The following is a 17,738-nucleotide window of genomic DNA, read 5'->3' on the forward strand; positions in this document are numbered from 1 at the left end:
AGGTCTGCTCATCTACTTTGGCTATGGGATGTGGAACAGCACGCTGGAGATCAGCGCCCGGGAGGAGGCCCTGCACCAGAGCACCTACCAGCGCTACGACGTGGACGTCGACCCCTTCTCCGTGGATGACGGCTTCTCCTTCGCCCCCGAGGGCGAGAGCTACCCGGCCTGGGGTCCTTCTGAGGACAAGAGCTTCTCGTACCAGCAAATGGCGGGCGCCAAGGAGAGCCATCGGACAAGTGGCAGGTCGAAAAGCAAAGGCCGGCACAAACCGCCGTCGGATGCTCTGATCGCCAACGATGAGCTGGACTACTCACCCGAGTAGTGGGACAGGCGATGAGGAAGGGTCCCCGTGGCTCCCCCATCCTGCCCCATCCTCCCTGGGTCCTCCACCACTGCCCTGCTCACCTCTGGTACTCGGGACACGCTCTGCGATTGCTGTTGACCCCGAACCAAACCTGCCCAGTTCCGTGGCCTGTCCCAGCTCCACCAGTGGGGTCTTGCTCTGGTGAACGCTGGCTGATCCCCCAGCACCGGCTGATCTCCCAGCACCAGCTGCACCAGCGAGGCAGCGGAGTGGGAGATGTGCCAAACCAGGAGGGTGTTGAGAGGTGGAAGGAGCCACAAGGGGGGACAAGTCAAATTGTCCCTGGGGAAAGTCCACCCGATGGCCGCAGCGGTGGGATGCCACTCTAAAATTTTTGGCACTTTCTTGGCATGTGTGTTTTTTTTCCTTTGATCCACCTAGAAATGGTAGCTGAGCCAGAGGCACAGAGAGGTGGGTAGGTACAAAATGGAGATGGACACACTCTTCCCTGGGAATAGCTCAGAGATGCATAATTGGTTCCATCACACAGATTTCCATGGCCCGTTCTGGTGCACTGCACAGAGCAGTGTCCCCATGTCCATCCCCACACTCCAAACCCCAATACTGTTATTCAAAATTAGTCCATGTCTCAGTCCAACCTTTAAGTCCCAGCGCGGCCCAACACCCCAAATCTGAGGCAGGGAGCCTGATCCCATTCCTGGTTACAGTGAGGGCTGTGACCCACTCCTGGCTCAACGCTCTTTGTACAAATGGTCAACGAGGACCACACATTCCTCTGAGCATCACCAGTCTGAAGTTGGGCACTGCTTCCACCACCTTGTGTCTTTTACTAAAATGACTGTGCTGTCATTCCCTCACCATGCTGGGTACCTTCCAGTGCCCACTCTGCCCTCAGTGCTCCAGACACCCATCCATGCCCTCACAAAACAGCAGCATCCATGGGTCAGCCACGTCTTGGCAGGGCTGGGCCATGGGTAGCAAGCAGAGAGGACTTGGCAACTGCAATCTGACTCCCTACTGCCGTCTGCACCTTGTACAATATTCTCTGGTTTTGACCTTGGCTTGGTGGGTGCTGTATGAAAAACACTGAAATGCTGCTCATTCCGTAAGTGTCCATATTTCAGTCTGAAACCAAACAGAGCTGGTGGATTGCGGGGCAGAGGTGGTCAGAGGTGGATGTTAAAGCCCCCGAATGTGGCCATGGCCCCCAGAAGTGCCATCAGACTCCCTGCTGCCTGTGTCCCCACAGAATCGTCAGTCAGCAGTGATGGGGTTTGGTCAGTGATTATCAGCAGGTCCAGTTGTGGAGCCCATCATGCTTCGTGTAAACCACTGTGGTGGAGGAACATCTTTTGAATAAACAGTAACCAAAACTCATCAGGCAACAACTCCCATATTTCCCCCAGCAGCTGATGGCTGCAGATGGATCCATCCCAGCCAGTGCTCCAGTGCAGCCCAGACCAACCCCCAGTACCATGGCTGCTGCTGGCATCCCAGGGGACAATTTAACATCAACAGGGGCAGGATTTCCAATATGGAAATATCCTTGTGGATATTGAGAATCTTTAATGCTTTTGTGCACTGGATGAGGCTCAGGCTCTCAAAACACCTGCCTGGCACCCTCTGTGGGCAAGGAGGTGCAAAGGGTGCTTGGACCTGTGCCCATCCCCATCACTCCTGGGATGCAAGAGCTTGATGGAGACACTCTGCCTGGGACTGCAAAAGTATCCCTCCAGCTCCTGTCCCAAACCTTGGCAAACTACAGTCCTTTTCCCAGTGGAGAAGAACGTCCAATTCTGCAGATCTGAACCTGGAGTGCTCTGGGCAAGCCAAGGGAAGTTTGGCTTCTGAAGCAGCTTCAGGGTGGGAGTGAGGATTTGGCTAATGGACCTGTAAGCTTTGCTCTGGCATTGACTCCTGCTGCCCACCCCTACCACGCTTCTACAAGGAGAAATCCTGAGTGGGTCCCACTGAAAAGCTGCTCACAGGCCAGCTCAGGAAAACTCTGCTGCAGCACTGAGCTCCTCTTGTGATGGTGACTGCCCACCCATGCTTGGCTGCTCTTGTCCTTGATGCCTTAGAAGTACCCAAGAGAGATGGCACCTCGCAGGTCTGGCTGTGTGTTTTCAGGGAGAAAGACTGATGCTATTTTCCTACCAGCTCTTGTACTATACCATATCCAAGGCAGTCGTTTTTGTCCTGCTCCCACACGGTATTTGGGCATCTGCTGAGCCACAAACTCATGCCCAAGCACCCTGTTGGGTCAGAGCCTGTTCTTCTTGCAGCCTTAATCTCTTGCTATGGAGCAGTTCCCAGTACCAGTGTCTGTCTTCATGTCCGCTCAAGTCACGCCGTATAATTGGACAAGGGCTTGACCCCTTGTTCTTTGGTGTCTGTAGGAACTTCTCCATTGGATCTGAGCAGCCTTTTGGCTGCCCCCATTCCCAGCCACCCATCCTCCTTCCTGGGGAAGATGGCTGTACCCCATCCTGGGACCACCAGGGATCAGCATTTGATGCCACCATGGCACTGTCAGATGTGGATGGGCTGCTGTCAGCCCCTCGCCGTGCTGAAAGTGGGAGCTGCACCACATCCCACCCAACAAAGGTGTTTGAGGAGAAGGGGACCAAGCCACAGGTGCTGGGGGTTTGCCAGTAGCCAAAGGCTGGGTTTACAGGATCCCTGCTCCCAGTTCTGGGTGGCAGCTCCTGGGAGATGTGCGTGTTCAGCCTCTGGCAACTCACATGCTGTCTCTTGTGGCAGCATCGGGCTCTTCAGTGGGCACAAGCAAAGGCTGAGAAGGCAAAATGTCCAGGTGTGCCCATCACCTTGGCACTGCTGGCCAGGGGCTGGGAAGACGTGCAAGTGCTTATTTTGCTGTAACCCCAGCTCCAGCCTTTCCCTGGCGTGCCCTGAGGGAGGTTCTCAATCCCTGAGCCCTCAGGAGGATGTGGCAGAGCGGGACCATCCTGCTCCAACTCTGGGGAGAGGCACAAAGCCCCTCCGTGCCTGCCTGCCCTGCCTGAGGGGCCAAATGCATGGTACAGATGGAGCATAAATACCTCAGACCTTCCAGGCCGGCTCTGTAAGATCTCAGCCCCTCCACAAATTCACTCCACATGGTCACGACCCCTCGGTCCAGCACTCCAGCATCCTCCACATGGCAGCGACATCACAACCCAGCAACATGGGATGTTGTAAATCCAGCTTGTAAATGATCTTCACTTTGTTTTGTTCAGTCTTTCTGATGTATATCTTGCTTTTATTTTTTTTGCAGGTGGTACTTTCTGGTGTAACAATTCTCTGCAGTTCTGGTATGAAGTTGGTGTATTTGTTAAAAGCAGTTTGTTCTATCCATTTTTATTTTTTTTGTGGTTTCCAGAAGCCCATTGGTGCATTGTACAATGGGGTCTTGTAGTGTGTCATGAGAAAGAAAAAAAATATGCAGATATGTTATGGAGTGATTTTTATTTTCAAATGACTGTGTTGTTGACAACTATACATATAATACATATATATAATCGAGATACTAAGAAAAAAATCTAAATTTACCAAAATCTGTATATTTTAATAAATGCATAAAGCTTTACTGTGTGCCTTTACATTTAAAAATCAAAGAGGAACTAAGGGATTTGTAAAGAAAGCCAGAGACAAATGTGTCTTAGAATTAGTTTCCATAGTAATGTAAATCTTTTAAATGAAAGACTAAACCAAAAAGTAATAATAAAAAAAAATTCCCATGTAAATTTTGTTTAACCAATCAGTACCTGAAGTCCTGATATTTTTTCAGTGCTAAATTGAAGCTAGAAATTAACAAAATCTTGCTTTAAGTAATTCAAAAATTCCATTTTAAAAGATCCATTTCAGCTGGCTTTGTCATTTACTTGTAGTGTTGTGAGAGAAAATGGCTATCTGTTTACACAATAAAAAAAAGGAAAAAAAAAAGAAGAAAAAAAAAAGCCAATGACCACAGGTTGACTATTGCAGTGCAAAGGCCTGGGGTACACCAATGTCTTCCCACCTGCTGGCACTCACCTTTCCTTGGGGGAGCTGGGGTGTCACAGCACTGTCCCCTGGACAGCAGGGCAGTGTGGAGAGGCAGACACAGCTGCCTGTCCCCTTTGGGGTGCTCAGGGCTCCTTCCTGCTGTCCCTGTTATGTGGGGAATGGGGAGCTTGCCAGGTGCCCTCCCCATCATGGGCATGGGATGAAGAGCTCCAGCTGGTCCTGGTGGAGCTGCAGAGAGCTCTGCTGGGCATCAGGGACCTCCACACTGGAGTATCCACCACAGCCACCACTCCAAACTTGGTGTTAGGAATGGTGTGGAGCAGTTTTTCGATTCAGGAGATTTATATTTGATCCTATTTTGAGTCTTTGGGTCAGCAAATGAGCACTAAAAATCTTCATGAGCCAACAGCGCTGTGGCCTACCCAGACTAAGAGAGCCCCACAGGGGAGCAGGGTGTTTTGGGCAGGCACAAAGCAGTGTTTCAGCTTTGATCCTTTAAAAACTAGAAAAGTTTAATGTTCTTTGTGCTCCCTCAGAACCCTTCCCCTCTGTAGTGCCAGCACTAATACCCCATCACATTCTTGGCCCCATTTCCTTGCACCCCATGATTGCAGGTATGCATTTCCCGTGCAGCTGCTGTGGGGTTGATTTGCTTTGTTTGGTTTTTATTTCTCTTCCCTGACATAAAACTTCTTCCTTCCTCTGACCAGCACTCCCAGGGCCTTTCAAGAGTTGGTTTTGGGGTTGGATGCTGGTAACCTGTGGCTGTGGGCAGAGCACACAGAGCCCCAGCACCATCATCTGCCAAGGGTCCCCAGCGCCATAAGGATCGCGGGATGGGTGAGAGTGGAAGGCGCCGGGTGCATCCTAACGGGGTGGGCAGGAATAAAAATCCCCTAAGCGCTGCCTGGCAGCACCAAAACCCTCCCCCGGGCATCCGACCCGGGTGTTCCTGTGCTTTTCTCTCCCAGTTTGCTCCAGGGCTGTTCTCAGGCAGCATTCCATCGGATCCCTGCTCCGAGGTGTCCCCCGCCGCAGTCGGTGCCGGGGTTAGGAGGGTGAACCCGCGGGCACAATCCACAATTCCCGGGCAGCCTGCACAAGCTGGCACGTCTGTGCCCCCCTCCGCCCGGGGCACCCGCACATCAATGGCAGCACTGACAGCGTCCCCGGGCTGTACAAGAACCGCCTGTGCCCTGCCTGTGATGTCATGGGCACAAGTGTCCTGCCACCGCCCGCCGCCCGCCCTGGGGACATTGCACAGCGATGCGCGGCTCGCACAACAGAGCCGCCTTCAAGGCTGCTCGGGGTGAGAGGCAGATGCTCGGGCTGCTGCCCATCCCCGGGCCAGGCAGGCAGAGGGTCCCCGTGGAGCACAGCCAGCCTCCCTCTGGCTCCGTTTAAATGCTCCAGCTTCCCACGTGGAGCAGGGGAGGTGGGAGCTGCAGCATCCTTGACTGTGGCTGCATCACTCTGTTTGGTTTCTCCAGGTGAAGCAGACCAAGGACAGTCCAGAATGTGTTGATAGCCTTGTTTTCCCATTATTCATCATGCCAAAAAACTTGGTTGCTCAGACCCTTCTCCTCCTGCTGCTGCCTCTCCACTGGGGCTCTCCTCTTGCCCATATCTGAGCAGCAGCTATTCCTCTTTTCCTTCTCTCGGCTTACACAAATTGTTTGAACTGAGTTAACATCTCTGGGAACAGATGGGATTTTATACCAGTGTAATTAAATTGCTACAGCCTCTGGTAAGGACAGAGTTAGATCTTGATCTTACACAGTTTTGATCAGAGCAATGACCCCAGATCAGACCCCTACTTTAGTTGAGAGCACTTTCAGCAGCATGAGGTCTCAACTTCGTGGTGCTCAGGGTCACCTCCACCACTTCAGGGCTTTCTAATTCTTCCCAATATAAAGAAATCCACTAGTGGGTACAACTGGTACAAGCTGCTACTGGGAACATTGAAAGAACCAAAGGATATGATAACAGACAGTCCCATGCAGGAAGATTACTCATATTTTAAATATTCTTCATTTAATGCCACAGCAGAGCAGTTTTTCATCTCGAACTGCTGTAAAAAAAAAAAAATCTTCAAAATCATTGGCAATCCATGTCATGGAAAAACTGGCTGTGGAAACACACAGGAAGGAAGGAAAAAAAAAGTAGTCAGGGGTTGCAGGTACTCTGTTATTTATTGTACAGTATTTCACTGAAAGTACAAAGGCATCATCAGTACTCACCAGAATTGTATTGTAACAGGTACATTATACTGCATGTTAAAATGTGCTGCTTTAACAAGGCAAGACAGAACACAAACTTAGAGGAAGAAAGAAAGGAGTTTAAAAAAATGTAAAAATACTTTTTTTTTTAGTAACTGATCTGTACAAAAGAAAAAAAAAAGAAACTGAACCAGAGGGCAGGGATTAGAGCCCCCAAAGTCATTTATAACTATTTAAAAAGGCACTGTTATCTACCATGTCATTAGGACCTTTGGGTTCTGTTTCCTTCATACTGATGACTGTGGGGGTGGGGGAAACACTGTTACTAAAATGATCAGATTCATATAAAAGTATTTACAGAGAAAGGCAGAAAAATCCCCTCCTCTTGTTCCGAAAGAGAAACATTTGCCCGGTGGGAGAGGACAGCCTTTCTCCCTGTCCTCTCTCCCCAGCCGTGCCAGACCCGTGACCTTGAGTGGGGGAAATCAAACAGTGAGGATGGGGGAGAAGCTGTCAGAGTCCTCCTAACAATGGGAAAGTGTCTCTCTCTTTCTGTTTTATTGCTTTAAACTCTCCTTCAGTCAGGGGAGCTAGAAGATAAACTAAAATCCGTAAACCCCACGCCACACCCCCAAACCATCCTGGCTGCAAGAAGAAGATGGGGCAGGCAGTCAGGACAAAATGGTGAGGACCAAGAGGTAGGGCTGGCTGGAGCTGTCTTTCTAGAGAAAGGGGGGGAAGAGACGGGGACAATAATGCTTCAAACTACCAGACATTTGTGCTGCTTTTCTAAATCTCCCCCTGGGAGCCTGACAGCGCGTCAGCAGAAGCAAACCCAGGGCGCACGAACCCACCAGCCAAAGCATCCGACGGCAGCCGTGGGGCGTCCCCGCGGTGTCTACACGTGAGCGCTCTTGGCGTGGGTGGGCGAGCTGGAGCCCGAGCCGTAGTAGAAGCGGTTCTCGCCGAAGGTCTGCGCGTCCCCCGAGCAGCAGACGATGACGCAGCCGCCGAAGAGGCAGAGGGCAGAGCCGATCCAGCCCGTGTAGAGCGAGTAGCCGAAGCTCATGATGGTGGTCTCGCGGTGCGCGCACACCGGGAACCAGATGGTGGCCACCACGCCGCACATGGCTGGGGACAGCGGGGAAGGACAGCGTTAGGGTTCTGAGCTGGAGTGGGGGACGGGGGATAGAGAGGAAACCCATCCCTGCTCCCTTCCAGTCCCACAACAGGATCCAGAAGCAGCAGCATCAGGGCTAGGTGTAGGAGATCTCCAAGCAGGAGACAATATGGGAGACTCAGGATTGAGAGATGGAGAGAGAACAGACATTGCTCTCAGGCAAGCTCTCAGCCAGCAAGAAGGAAAAACAACTGCTGCCTGACCCAATATAATGTATTTATTAGAAGGGAAACAGATTTGTTCCCTAGAAATATCTTTAGAGGGAAAAATTAGAGTTATCCTTGAAATGGATGTGCTGGAGAACTGCAGAATCAGGAATAGATTAGAAATTAAGAGGCCATGAAAACCATATGGATCAGCAAGAGAATAAAATCTGTGGATCAGTGTGAACTGGTTTAAATCCCTATTTCCACCTGGACTCACGTGCTGTGTCCTCAGCCCATGCCCCTCCTCATCATTGCTTTACTGAGTGGTCATAAATTTCACCAAAATCTCACAGCACCCTAATGCAGAGTAGGGTTCATAAAATATGAGCAGAAAATGAGCAGGGACAAGATAAGCAGCAGTTAAGCACTGCTGAGGTTTTTTCATGGAAAGAGAAATGTCTCACACCTCTGGAAAACAGATTCAACTTCGCTGTGAAAAATTTCTGTCAAGTGACAGGGACAAACCCAGCAAGGCTCTCCCGACATTTACTGAACCAAATAAAAATGGGACCTAAAGAGTCTGCAGAAGCAAAAAGGGGATCCCACCTAGGGACTACAGCAGGTCAAAAAATGACTGCAGGCTTCACCTTTTATTTGACATTCCATAGGGGGTTTTTCCACAAAAAGCCAGAGGCAGTGGTGCTGTGAGGTGGCATGTCAGGGAGACAGTCCCCACAGAGTCCCCACATGCACCGAGGGCAACGGGAGTTGATGGTGTTAATCACCTCCCAGGAGCAGGTCCTAAAACAATACTCCTTGATGGCCTGTACATCTGAGAAGAATTAATCTGTCAATATTTACTTGCCTCCGGGACAAGCTGTGCAGGACTCCATCCTTGTGGCTATCAGAGAATCAGAGCAAAACAATAACAGGACCATGGCAGCATTACAGATTTCCACCGACCGTGTTAAAAGGTATCTGGAGGCAGTGTCAGAAAGTTAAGGTTGCAAGAGGGAAAAAGAAAGGGGTGAGAGTAAAAATAAAATTGTTTAGTTAAAGCAGAGAACAAACCGTAGCTCCTGGCCAGTACAGCAAAAAACCCATCCCCAAAGCTGCAGTTATTGTGAGAGAAAATATTTTCTTATGGGAAAGAGAAGAACATTTGAAGGATGCTTATAAAGCCAGAAATAATTTTGGGCCTCCTCAAAGGAAGGGCCCCGCAGCTTTGGAAGGAATTTTGGAGAAGGCAGGGAGGGGAGAAGAGCATTTCTTCTGCATGTGGAGTGGTCCTGCAAACAGCTCATGAACCTCCAAGGCTTTAAAACAAAAATGTATCAGTTGGGAATCCACAAAGCATTCTAATGGCCTCTGGGAACAAAGCTGCTTTGTTGTCCGAAAAAACACAATCATCTTTTCTTTCTCTGTCAGCAGTAAATATATATATATATTTGTCTATAGACTATAAGAGCCTTATCTCTCCAGACCCTCCCCCACAAGACAGGACCAAGGAAAACACTTGCACTGGGGTGAGAAGAGCTCTCAGGGATGCTCACACAATGGCATCTCTTGTGCATGTGGCTCCACTACATGTAAAACCACCTTATTTTAATGCTGACAATAGCAGAAAGCTGTGAAGCACAAGCCAAGGACTTTGCATGGGTTCACTTGACCTCTCTGTCCTCAGAGGCTGCCAGCTGCCACTGACCCTGCTGCTGAGCAAGAGGAATGCCCTGGAACAGGACTGGGCTTCATCGCCCTGCATAGATTAGGTTGGGCTGTAAATCCTCCGAGGAGATGGGAAAAGGACAGTCAGCAATTGCAGTGTCTCTCTGTGGGCTCAGATTGTATTCTGGTTGCACCACACAGGAAAGGCTGAAAAAAAATAAAAGTGATTTGACAAGAAACCCAAAGAGACTGGAAAAGGAGTTTTAGGGCAAGTTTCAAGTTCTAAAATGACTGCCCATGTAGAAAAGAAGTGCAGGTAGAAGTTGTTATCCCTTCTCTTGTGCTAATGCAAAGGGATACCCTTTGCCTCTCTCTAAACAAGAAATCCTCAGACTGCAGAGCTGCTGTATCCAATATAGTCTGGCAGAAAAATAAAAGAAGGTCTAAAATAATAAAAGAGAGGGAATATTTCCCAATTTAGTTGGGAAAACAGGCCTGTTTTGGGGCATGCATGTGGAAATCCTGTCTGCTTTTTGCAGCTGAAGTAGGCAATCTTGTAAAAGCCACTGCCTCTACCTAAAAAAACATCTCAGCACTGCATGGCATGAATGTCCTTGCTCCATCAGATTGCTGTGAATTCACAGGGATGCATCCCAGCTCCCAGTGTTCCCAAGTGTTTTTTAACTGTGGATTTGCAGTAGCTCAGTCTACTGAGCTGAAACCCTCAATACTCAACATCAGAGATGTGTTGGAGTCAGAAGGACGTGCTCAGAGACAACAAGCACAGAAGGTGCTTGGGGAGCTGGGAGAGAGGGAACAGGATTGTTCTAACTCAAGGGACAGTGAGTCCCTGCCAAATTCCTTAACAGTAAGTTAAAGGCTTTTTGCAGAAGAAAGAATACTTTTATTTCACATCTAAATTTAACTATTCCGAATTGCTGACTCAAAGTCACACGAATTTCTCTTTCAAAGCATTTAGTTGAAAAAAATAGATACTATATTTTTTCTGTGTTCAAGGCAATCTTTTTATCTATGGTTTCACAAGTAAGCCTCATGCTGTCTTCAGAAACTCATTAACATCTTTTATTTAGTACACAATGGCTTATTTTGTAGTAGCAATTCCCACTAACATATATTTAATCTATTTTCCAATGTCTGACTCCTTCTCCTCCATTGGGAAAAGCCCCCTTGGTTACCAGCAAGGGGTGCTCCAAATTAGTATCAACAACATGGGCTGGGCCAGGGTTTTTCCATCAACACCAACGTGTGAAATGTTTTCATAGCAGCTCAGAGCGAACCTCTGCTGACGGTTGTTTTCAGCCATAAATCAATTCTCTCAGTCAGATAGGATCAAACAAAGCCATAAACACATCAGCAGTAGAATAGCAGGGCGTGCACACAGGTTACACTCTGGCAGCCTGTGATTATCAGTGGACAGAAAAATCAATGGAATATCTGAGCCCATTGTTTTCCTGGCAACTTTTCAGCTTTTTATATATATTTTTTTTTCTTCTTTTTGGCTCTGAGCTTTGTTTCAATCCCCATTTTCCCTTATACCAAATCTCAGTGACAAACTGCCATCCCTTCCCTGAGCAGCAAGTGAGGTTTGCTTTGGGGCCAGCTCCCCTGTTTGCAACCCCACTCCCTATTTCTGCTGCATTAGGGGGTGTTTTTGGGACCATTTTCTTTTAACCAGAGCTATGGGTGTTGCTTTCCCCCTAAGAGGAAAAATCTGGAGCCTGTGAGGTTGTGGAAACCATGAGTGAGAGTTCAGTGGCTGGAGGGTGAATAAAAAGAGTCCAGGGCATATTAGTTCTAGAATATAATGGATTTTAACTCAGCATTGTATCTTTCAGAGCCTGATCCATGCTTGTTAAATGCTCTGGAATGGTGACACCTCATCTTGCAGCTAACAGATCATTAATCAGCTTAAATAGTGTCAAAGTCCTAAACTATGTGCATTATTCTTCTTCCAAAGGGACTGTCTTGCTGAGGAGCCTGGAAAAAAATGGGCTTTATAAATATAAAAGCGGGTTGGTTTGCTCTTTCTTTTTTTTTAGAAAAAGTAACCTAGGAGCAAAAGAAGCTTATTTATTCTTCATTTGTTATCTGACAAAAAGAGCATTATTGTAATTGTGACTAAAACATTGTGACCAGGCTGCTGATCCCAGCCCAGATCATTCAGGGGATCAGTGACACCAGTAAATCATTCACCTGTAGGTGCTTCAGAGCTCACAGGGGTGAAAATCAATAAGATGTGGTCCAAATCTGACCCAAAGATCATTTGTCTGCCAATGTCTCCGTCACACAAATATGAGAGATGTGATCTCTCACACTTCCTTTCCTCACAGGATCTACCTAGTTGGAAAACTGTGTTCTGAGGCAAAGGGCAGCCTGGTTTATGGAGCACCACAACTCCCCATCACTCCCTCACATCTGCTCTCCTCCCTGGTGTCCCACTGCAGCATGACTGGGGTAGGATAGTGGCACAAACCCTGGTGGGACACTGCAGCATAAAGGATTTCACTTGTTCTAACATAGTGATACCCAACGCTGGCACTGCAATTTGTCATCTGTGAGCTGATCCTGTCATCCTTCTGCCCCTTGGGATTTTTAGGGACAGTCCTCCTGCCTCCGCACCTGCAGCCACGCAAGCGGGGCTGACCTGCAGCACAGCTCTCCTCGACTGGAACCAAAATCTTGTGGTTTTTGTGGCAAAGTGCATCTCTGCTGGGCAGGGCAAATCCACCAGAGCAGACGACTCTGGCACTAAAATTTCATTCACAGGCAGAAAACCTCCATCTTCTCTTTCACTTCCCTAAGCCCAAATATGTGACTCAAGGTTCCAGGGCAGGGATGAAGATCACAGTCCTGTTCATGATTGGGATGTCCTAGACCCGCCCTATAAAGCTGATGTTAGGACTTCTAGATGTGCTAGATGTTCTTAAACTTCACAGGCACCTATAGGGCCCCTTGGACTCAATCTCTCAGATTTGGGATGTATGGACTTGTGCTAACCCCAAGGTGATGGAGGAGGGCTGACCTGCATGGAAGGAGCATCCAGAGGACAGCCCTTCTGAGTGTGCAGCTATATTCAGTGCCCACTTGAAAAAAAAGAAGGAGAAGAAGAAAGAAGACGGGCATGATGTCAGTGCTGGCTGCCAGCGAGCAGCAGAGCCACACAAAGAGGTCACTTTGCCTCTCCCCTCCTCCTCTGCCACAGACGGGTGAAAACAAGGCCCCGCAGGCTGGTGCTGAGATGACGAGGCCTCAAGAACATGCAGGTGCTGCATGGGGGACAATGAGCTCCACAGTCTGTGCTGCTCAAAACAATCTCCTCCACAAGCACCAAGGACGGGAAGAAATTCCCAGGGGAGCTTGGAGGCCAAGGGGGAGGCTGGCCAGAGGGGGCTGGGAGGGAATGCCAGTCCTCTCCCGGTGCCAGTGCCATCCCTCCTCCCATGTCTGTGCCACCTCCATGCTCTGTGCCACCACAGAGGGAATGCCAGTCCTCTCCCCATGTCAGTGTCATCCCTCTACCCATGTCTGTGCCACCTCCACGCTCCTTCCCCTGTGGAGGCCACAGGACCAGCCCCATTCAGTAAGCAATTCCCACATGCCTCAGCTTACTGTCCCTGGATGTCCAGGGAAAATTTGGAGACTCTGCCTTCCCTATAAGTAGCTTGGAAGTTCAAACCTTTTCCCAAAAAATCACTTCCACAGTGAAGCAGGATGATCCACTGCCTGCAGGCAGTGCCCGTGTGCAATGGCCCTCAGGAGAAGCCATGACTGAGGACTCCATGAGGGAAAGACAGAGAGATCCACAGAGGCAAAGACAGGGATTCGCAGAGGCAAAGACAGAGGGATTCCCTCTAACCCTGCTTCATCCCTGCCTCCTGTCCTCGTCCTCCCACTCCTGTCCCTGCCTTTTGCCCACCCACAGGCTGCAGCCATGCTGGAGAGCTCCAGGCCCAGCCCAGCACAAACCCTTCCAGGAGAACACACCCCACCAGCCCACAGGGGATGGGCTGCAGCCCCCCAGCTTGGCAGGTGCCTTACCCAGGAGGATGATGAGGATCCCTCCCAGCTGGGAGCGCCGGTACTTGGCTGCCCCGGGCTCGTGGCCCATGCGGATGCAGGGCAGCACCGTGATCAGCAGGAAGATGGCGGGCAGGCCCAGGACGGAGGCCGCGATCATCAGCGCTCGACATGCTTGGACGTACCCTGCAGCAAGGCAAGGGAGGAGGATTTTGTTATTTGGCACAAGAAAAGGAGACTTTGGAGGAAAGCTCCTGTTTGGTTAGAGCCCAAGACATGCATGGAGTATGGGAAATGGGTTCATGCCTGAGTAAACAGTAAATGTTCACCAGGCACAGGGCAGTGAGGCTGCAGTGCAACGGGGAGTGCGTGGACGTGGGATGTGCAGGCTCACAGTTTCCCAACAAACAAACAGCACTGCCTGGAAAACACAAGCTCTTCCCAGAGAGACACTGAGAAACCATGGAGCTGGAAAATACAGGAAGGGAAAGTAGCAGAAATTTCCTCTAGGAGGGAGTTTCCCTATATCTTTCCATGGTGACAGTTTGATTAAAGAACAAGATTTTAAAATCTTCCAAATAAAATAACAGTAATTTAAAGCCTCAAAGACTCTCCCATCATTCAGAGGGCTGAATAGTTGTAGACCCACTATGGACACTGAAGGTCCATGGGATGCTGCCAGCAGCTGCCCTGAGGCAATGAGCACTGTTGACCTGGGGGGAGGAGGAGGAGGAAGAGCAGGGACACTCCTCACCCACAGCCATACCTCAGCACAGCACCCCAGGAGCTCCCATTCCTCCCTTACCTGTCCCTGTGCACAAGGCAACTGAAAACAACAAGGACCAGGGGCTGTGGGGGTGCTGGGCAGGACCATGACCTTTCTGCCTCTGGGAGGGTCTATGTATCACGAGATATGATTTTAAAAATATTTATATACCACATGTATATCTAAATTTTAAAATATATATTTTATATGTAATGTATATATAGTATATAAAAATTGCATATAAGTAAATTATACCAGGTCATTACTAACATGCAAAAGGAAAAGGACAAATGTCAGATTTCCCCAGTGATGTCAGATTTGCCTGGTGACCTCCCCAGTTTTCAGGACACTCTCAGCAAGTGAGTGTGCTGGCTCTCTGTCCCTTCTTACTAACAAAAAGAAGCTGTCAGATGCAGACACGGAATTCCAAGATGCTTCAACCAACACCAGCAAAGAGGGGCCTTGAGCACATCACACTGACTCACAGGTATAACACCAGGAAAGAGGATTTTCCTGTTTCTGGAAATGCAGAACTTGTGTATTGTGTATTGAACTGTGTGTATTGAATATCTCCTTATTTTTTTTCAAGAGGAAACTTAAAAAAATTGTTACCTGAGGCATTCGGGGCATAAAAGCAGACCCTAAACAAAGGAGATGGCTGTACCTAGTGTGGATTCTATGCAACCAATCCCAAGTAAATGAGAATAAAACCAATTCATTTTAAAGACTTGACTCAGACAAAGAAAGGCTCTAAATGTATTTCAGCTATTGGGCACACCAGGATAAATTTCCCTCTTATGTCAAGCCGTGGGTCTCAAATAGGCTACAAGCAGAAACATCTTGGTTTGTGATTTGCTTCTGCTTGAAGGAAGCTTTCACTTATTTATTTAGTTGCATTCACTAATGTATCTTTGGGGCAAAACCTTCCTCTGTCTTCTCTGCTGTATCAGATTTAACAACAGTAGCAGTAAGGAAGGTAAACGTACTAAAATAAAAGTACACACAGAGAAAGAGAGAATGAGAGACTCTACATTCTTGAGTGCTGTGTGCCACAGACCAAGCTCTGTAAGCGAGAGGAATTCATGAATTATCTTTTTAGCCTCTTGTAAAATTGTCTTCACAACAATTTAAACCAGTAGACAAGAAAACATGAAAGAAAATGACAAGGAATGGTAATTTCTGCCCTGTCAGCTTTGAGAGAGGCACCTTTGACATGGTAGAGGAGTTGCAACCTAAAACACAGCGGAATGAAGTGCTACAGAGTGAACAGTCGTTGAAACTGGCAAGCTCACAAACCAAACTTACAGGGACCAGACCTCACAAGACTTTGGCAGGTTTAATTAGCCCAAAAGATGTATTAATGCTGATTAAACCTTGCTTAATTTCTGCTTTTCAGTAATCTAGATGAAAGTTACAATATCATTAAAAAATATCAAGTTTAGTGTAGTTACATCCGTTTGCTGTGTGAAAGTTCTGTCTTGCCTCAGAATCTGTGGGAAGCACAAGACCATCAAGACTAATGATGATCTTCTGAAAGATTAAAAGCCATAGCAGCATTAATAATAGATGCTGAAAGATTCATTACGCTCCAAACCACTTTAAGGAATCAAACCTTAACATTTGTAATAGTTCACCATCCCCTTGAAGTGCTCTATTACACCTCAGTGTGCTCTGTATGTTTTGCAGTGCAATCCAGAGACAAGATGTGAGAGGAGCAGTGAGATTTTACTAAGAGCAATGATTAAACAAACATTAACTGGATTTTAGCAGCCACAGAAAGCACGAGACCTGGCTACGATTAAAACCAAACGTAAATCAATGAGAATCATGTTAAGAGCTATCATTCAACTTCTTTAGTATTTCATGGACCATCTCCTGTGCTGATGAAGCTGAAGGATCTTCCCCATCACCTGTGCCACTCTGGGCAAGGCTTCAGCCCTCACTTGGGGTGGGAAGGGAGGATGGCACACACTCACCGGGCAGTATGAGGATGTCCACGAGGGGCTTGCAGTGGTAGAGACCTGTTGCCATGACACAGTCTGCCCACAGCCCCTTGGATCCCAGCTCATCCATCTTCCTGCAGGTGGTGATGGTGTAGCCGCAAGTCACCACCCAGTCGTTGGTGGCCGTGGCCACAACTACCCCGATCCACCCCACGAAGCTGCAGACAAATCCGGCCAGGTGCAGGCAGGTGGCCACCATCTCCGTCCTGTGCTGGGGACAGTGACAGCACAGAGCCCACGGGGGTCAGCGGAGCCGCCCGGCGAGGTCGCGGCTGCTGCAGCGGCAGGATGGGATGGGATGGGCAGGAGCAGGTCCCTGGTCGGGCTCTGCTGCAAACACCCGGCTGCCTCTGCCCAGCTCCCTCCCTGGGAGGGGTCAGAGCTGCCTCCAGCCCCACGGGCAGGGGAGGAGCCAGGGGGGAGCCCCAACTTCTGCCAGAGCATCCGGAGCGTCCGTCCGAGGGGAAGGAGGAGGTGCGGAGGAGGAGATGCACGATCGCACCCAAGCGTGCTTGAAAAACGAGCCGGAGGGGTTTGTTCAAGTGCAAAATAACAGCCCGAATATTCGAAATTTAGCAGAGAGGGAAAAAAATTAAGGTAGTGTTTGCCAGCAAACTTTAATAGTCGCACTAGTACATCCTCATGGAAAAGTAAGGGGAGAAATGTGGTGGACAGAGTTACTCAAGACGTGGAATTGATCACCTCATCAAAGCCATCAGCACAGCTGCAGGAAAGGGACAAAATCAGTCCTGAGTCTTTCCTGATTTTTCCAGTAACTGTAAAAATATAAAAGACCCACCACTGCTTTCTCTGCTGTGCCTGGGCTTTCAGAACTATTAACTAACACTCACTGAGAATTAAATGCGTGTTTACCAGCACCAAAGTCCCTTTTTGAATCCCCAAATTAAAACGAGCAGCTTTCAACTCAGACTTTTAGTCCGAGTGAATTTACTATATGAATTTTAGTATATTTGATAAAACAGGAGCAGCCAGCTTAAAATGTCAGAGGTGGAGAAACTTCACATTCCCCGTTCTGCATCAGGGGAAACAGGGGCGCAGGACACTTTCCTAGCTTCGCTCTGTATTTTCACAGCACATATGAATGTTCTCTCGTGCCAACACATCCCTGAGGATATTTCCTGGCTGTGTCCTCCTCCAGCGCTGCTGGTTTTGGGAAGGGAAGGTTGGAAGCAGGCGGATGCTGCAGGCCTGGAGAGACCACTAGTGGAGAGCTGTCTGCGGTGCACGGGCAGGAACGGAGACGAGAAAGTGACACAACAATGAATTCCTTTCACTCCCGGAGCTGTCAGTGAGAAAGAAATACGGGAAACGCCACTCCGAGTTTAAAGTGCTAGGAATGAAATATATCCTGCTCCTCATTCAAG

At 48.7% G+C, this 17,738-nt stretch overlaps 2 protein-coding genes across 3 annotated transcripts in view; one reads left to right on the forward strand and one right to left on the reverse strand.

Annotated features, from left to right (window-relative positions):
* SLC7A14 (solute carrier family 7 member 14) overlaps nt 1-3,917 on the forward strand; it is a 30,054-nt gene extending 26,137 nt beyond the window's left edge. For both annotated transcript variants that reach the window (XM_064721272.1, XM_064721273.1), the window contains exon 8: nt 3-3,917. In XM_064721272.1, coding sequence (XP_064577342.1) covers nt 3-325 — 323 coding nt within the window. In that variant the 3' untranslated portion in view covers nt 326-3,917. The remainder of the gene's footprint in view (nt 1-2) is intronic.
* Nucleotides 3,918-6,509: 2,592 nt separating this feature from the next.
* On the reverse strand, nt 6,510-16,906 carry CLDN11 (claudin 11). Its single transcript, XM_064721274.1, has 3 exons — nt 16,327-16,906; nt 13,606-13,770; nt 6,510-7,686 (listed from the first exon to the last, which is right to left on the reverse strand). The coding sequence occupies exons 1-3, from the start codon at nt 16,550-16,552 to the stop codon at nt 7,454-7,456; spliced, it is 624 nt and encodes a 207-aa protein (XP_064577344.1). The 5' UTR covers nt 16,553-16,906; the 3' UTR covers nt 6,510-7,453.
* Between the last annotated feature and the right edge of the window lie 832 nt (nt 16,907-17,738).

The sequence above is a fragment of the Zonotrichia leucophrys genome, chromosome 9, assembly GCF_028769735.1.
Source record: "Zonotrichia leucophrys gambelii isolate GWCS_2022_RI chromosome 9, RI_Zleu_2.0, whole genome shotgun sequence".
In the NCBI taxonomy this organism is placed as follows: Eukaryota; Metazoa; Chordata; class Aves; order Passeriformes; family Passerellidae; genus Zonotrichia; species Zonotrichia leucophrys.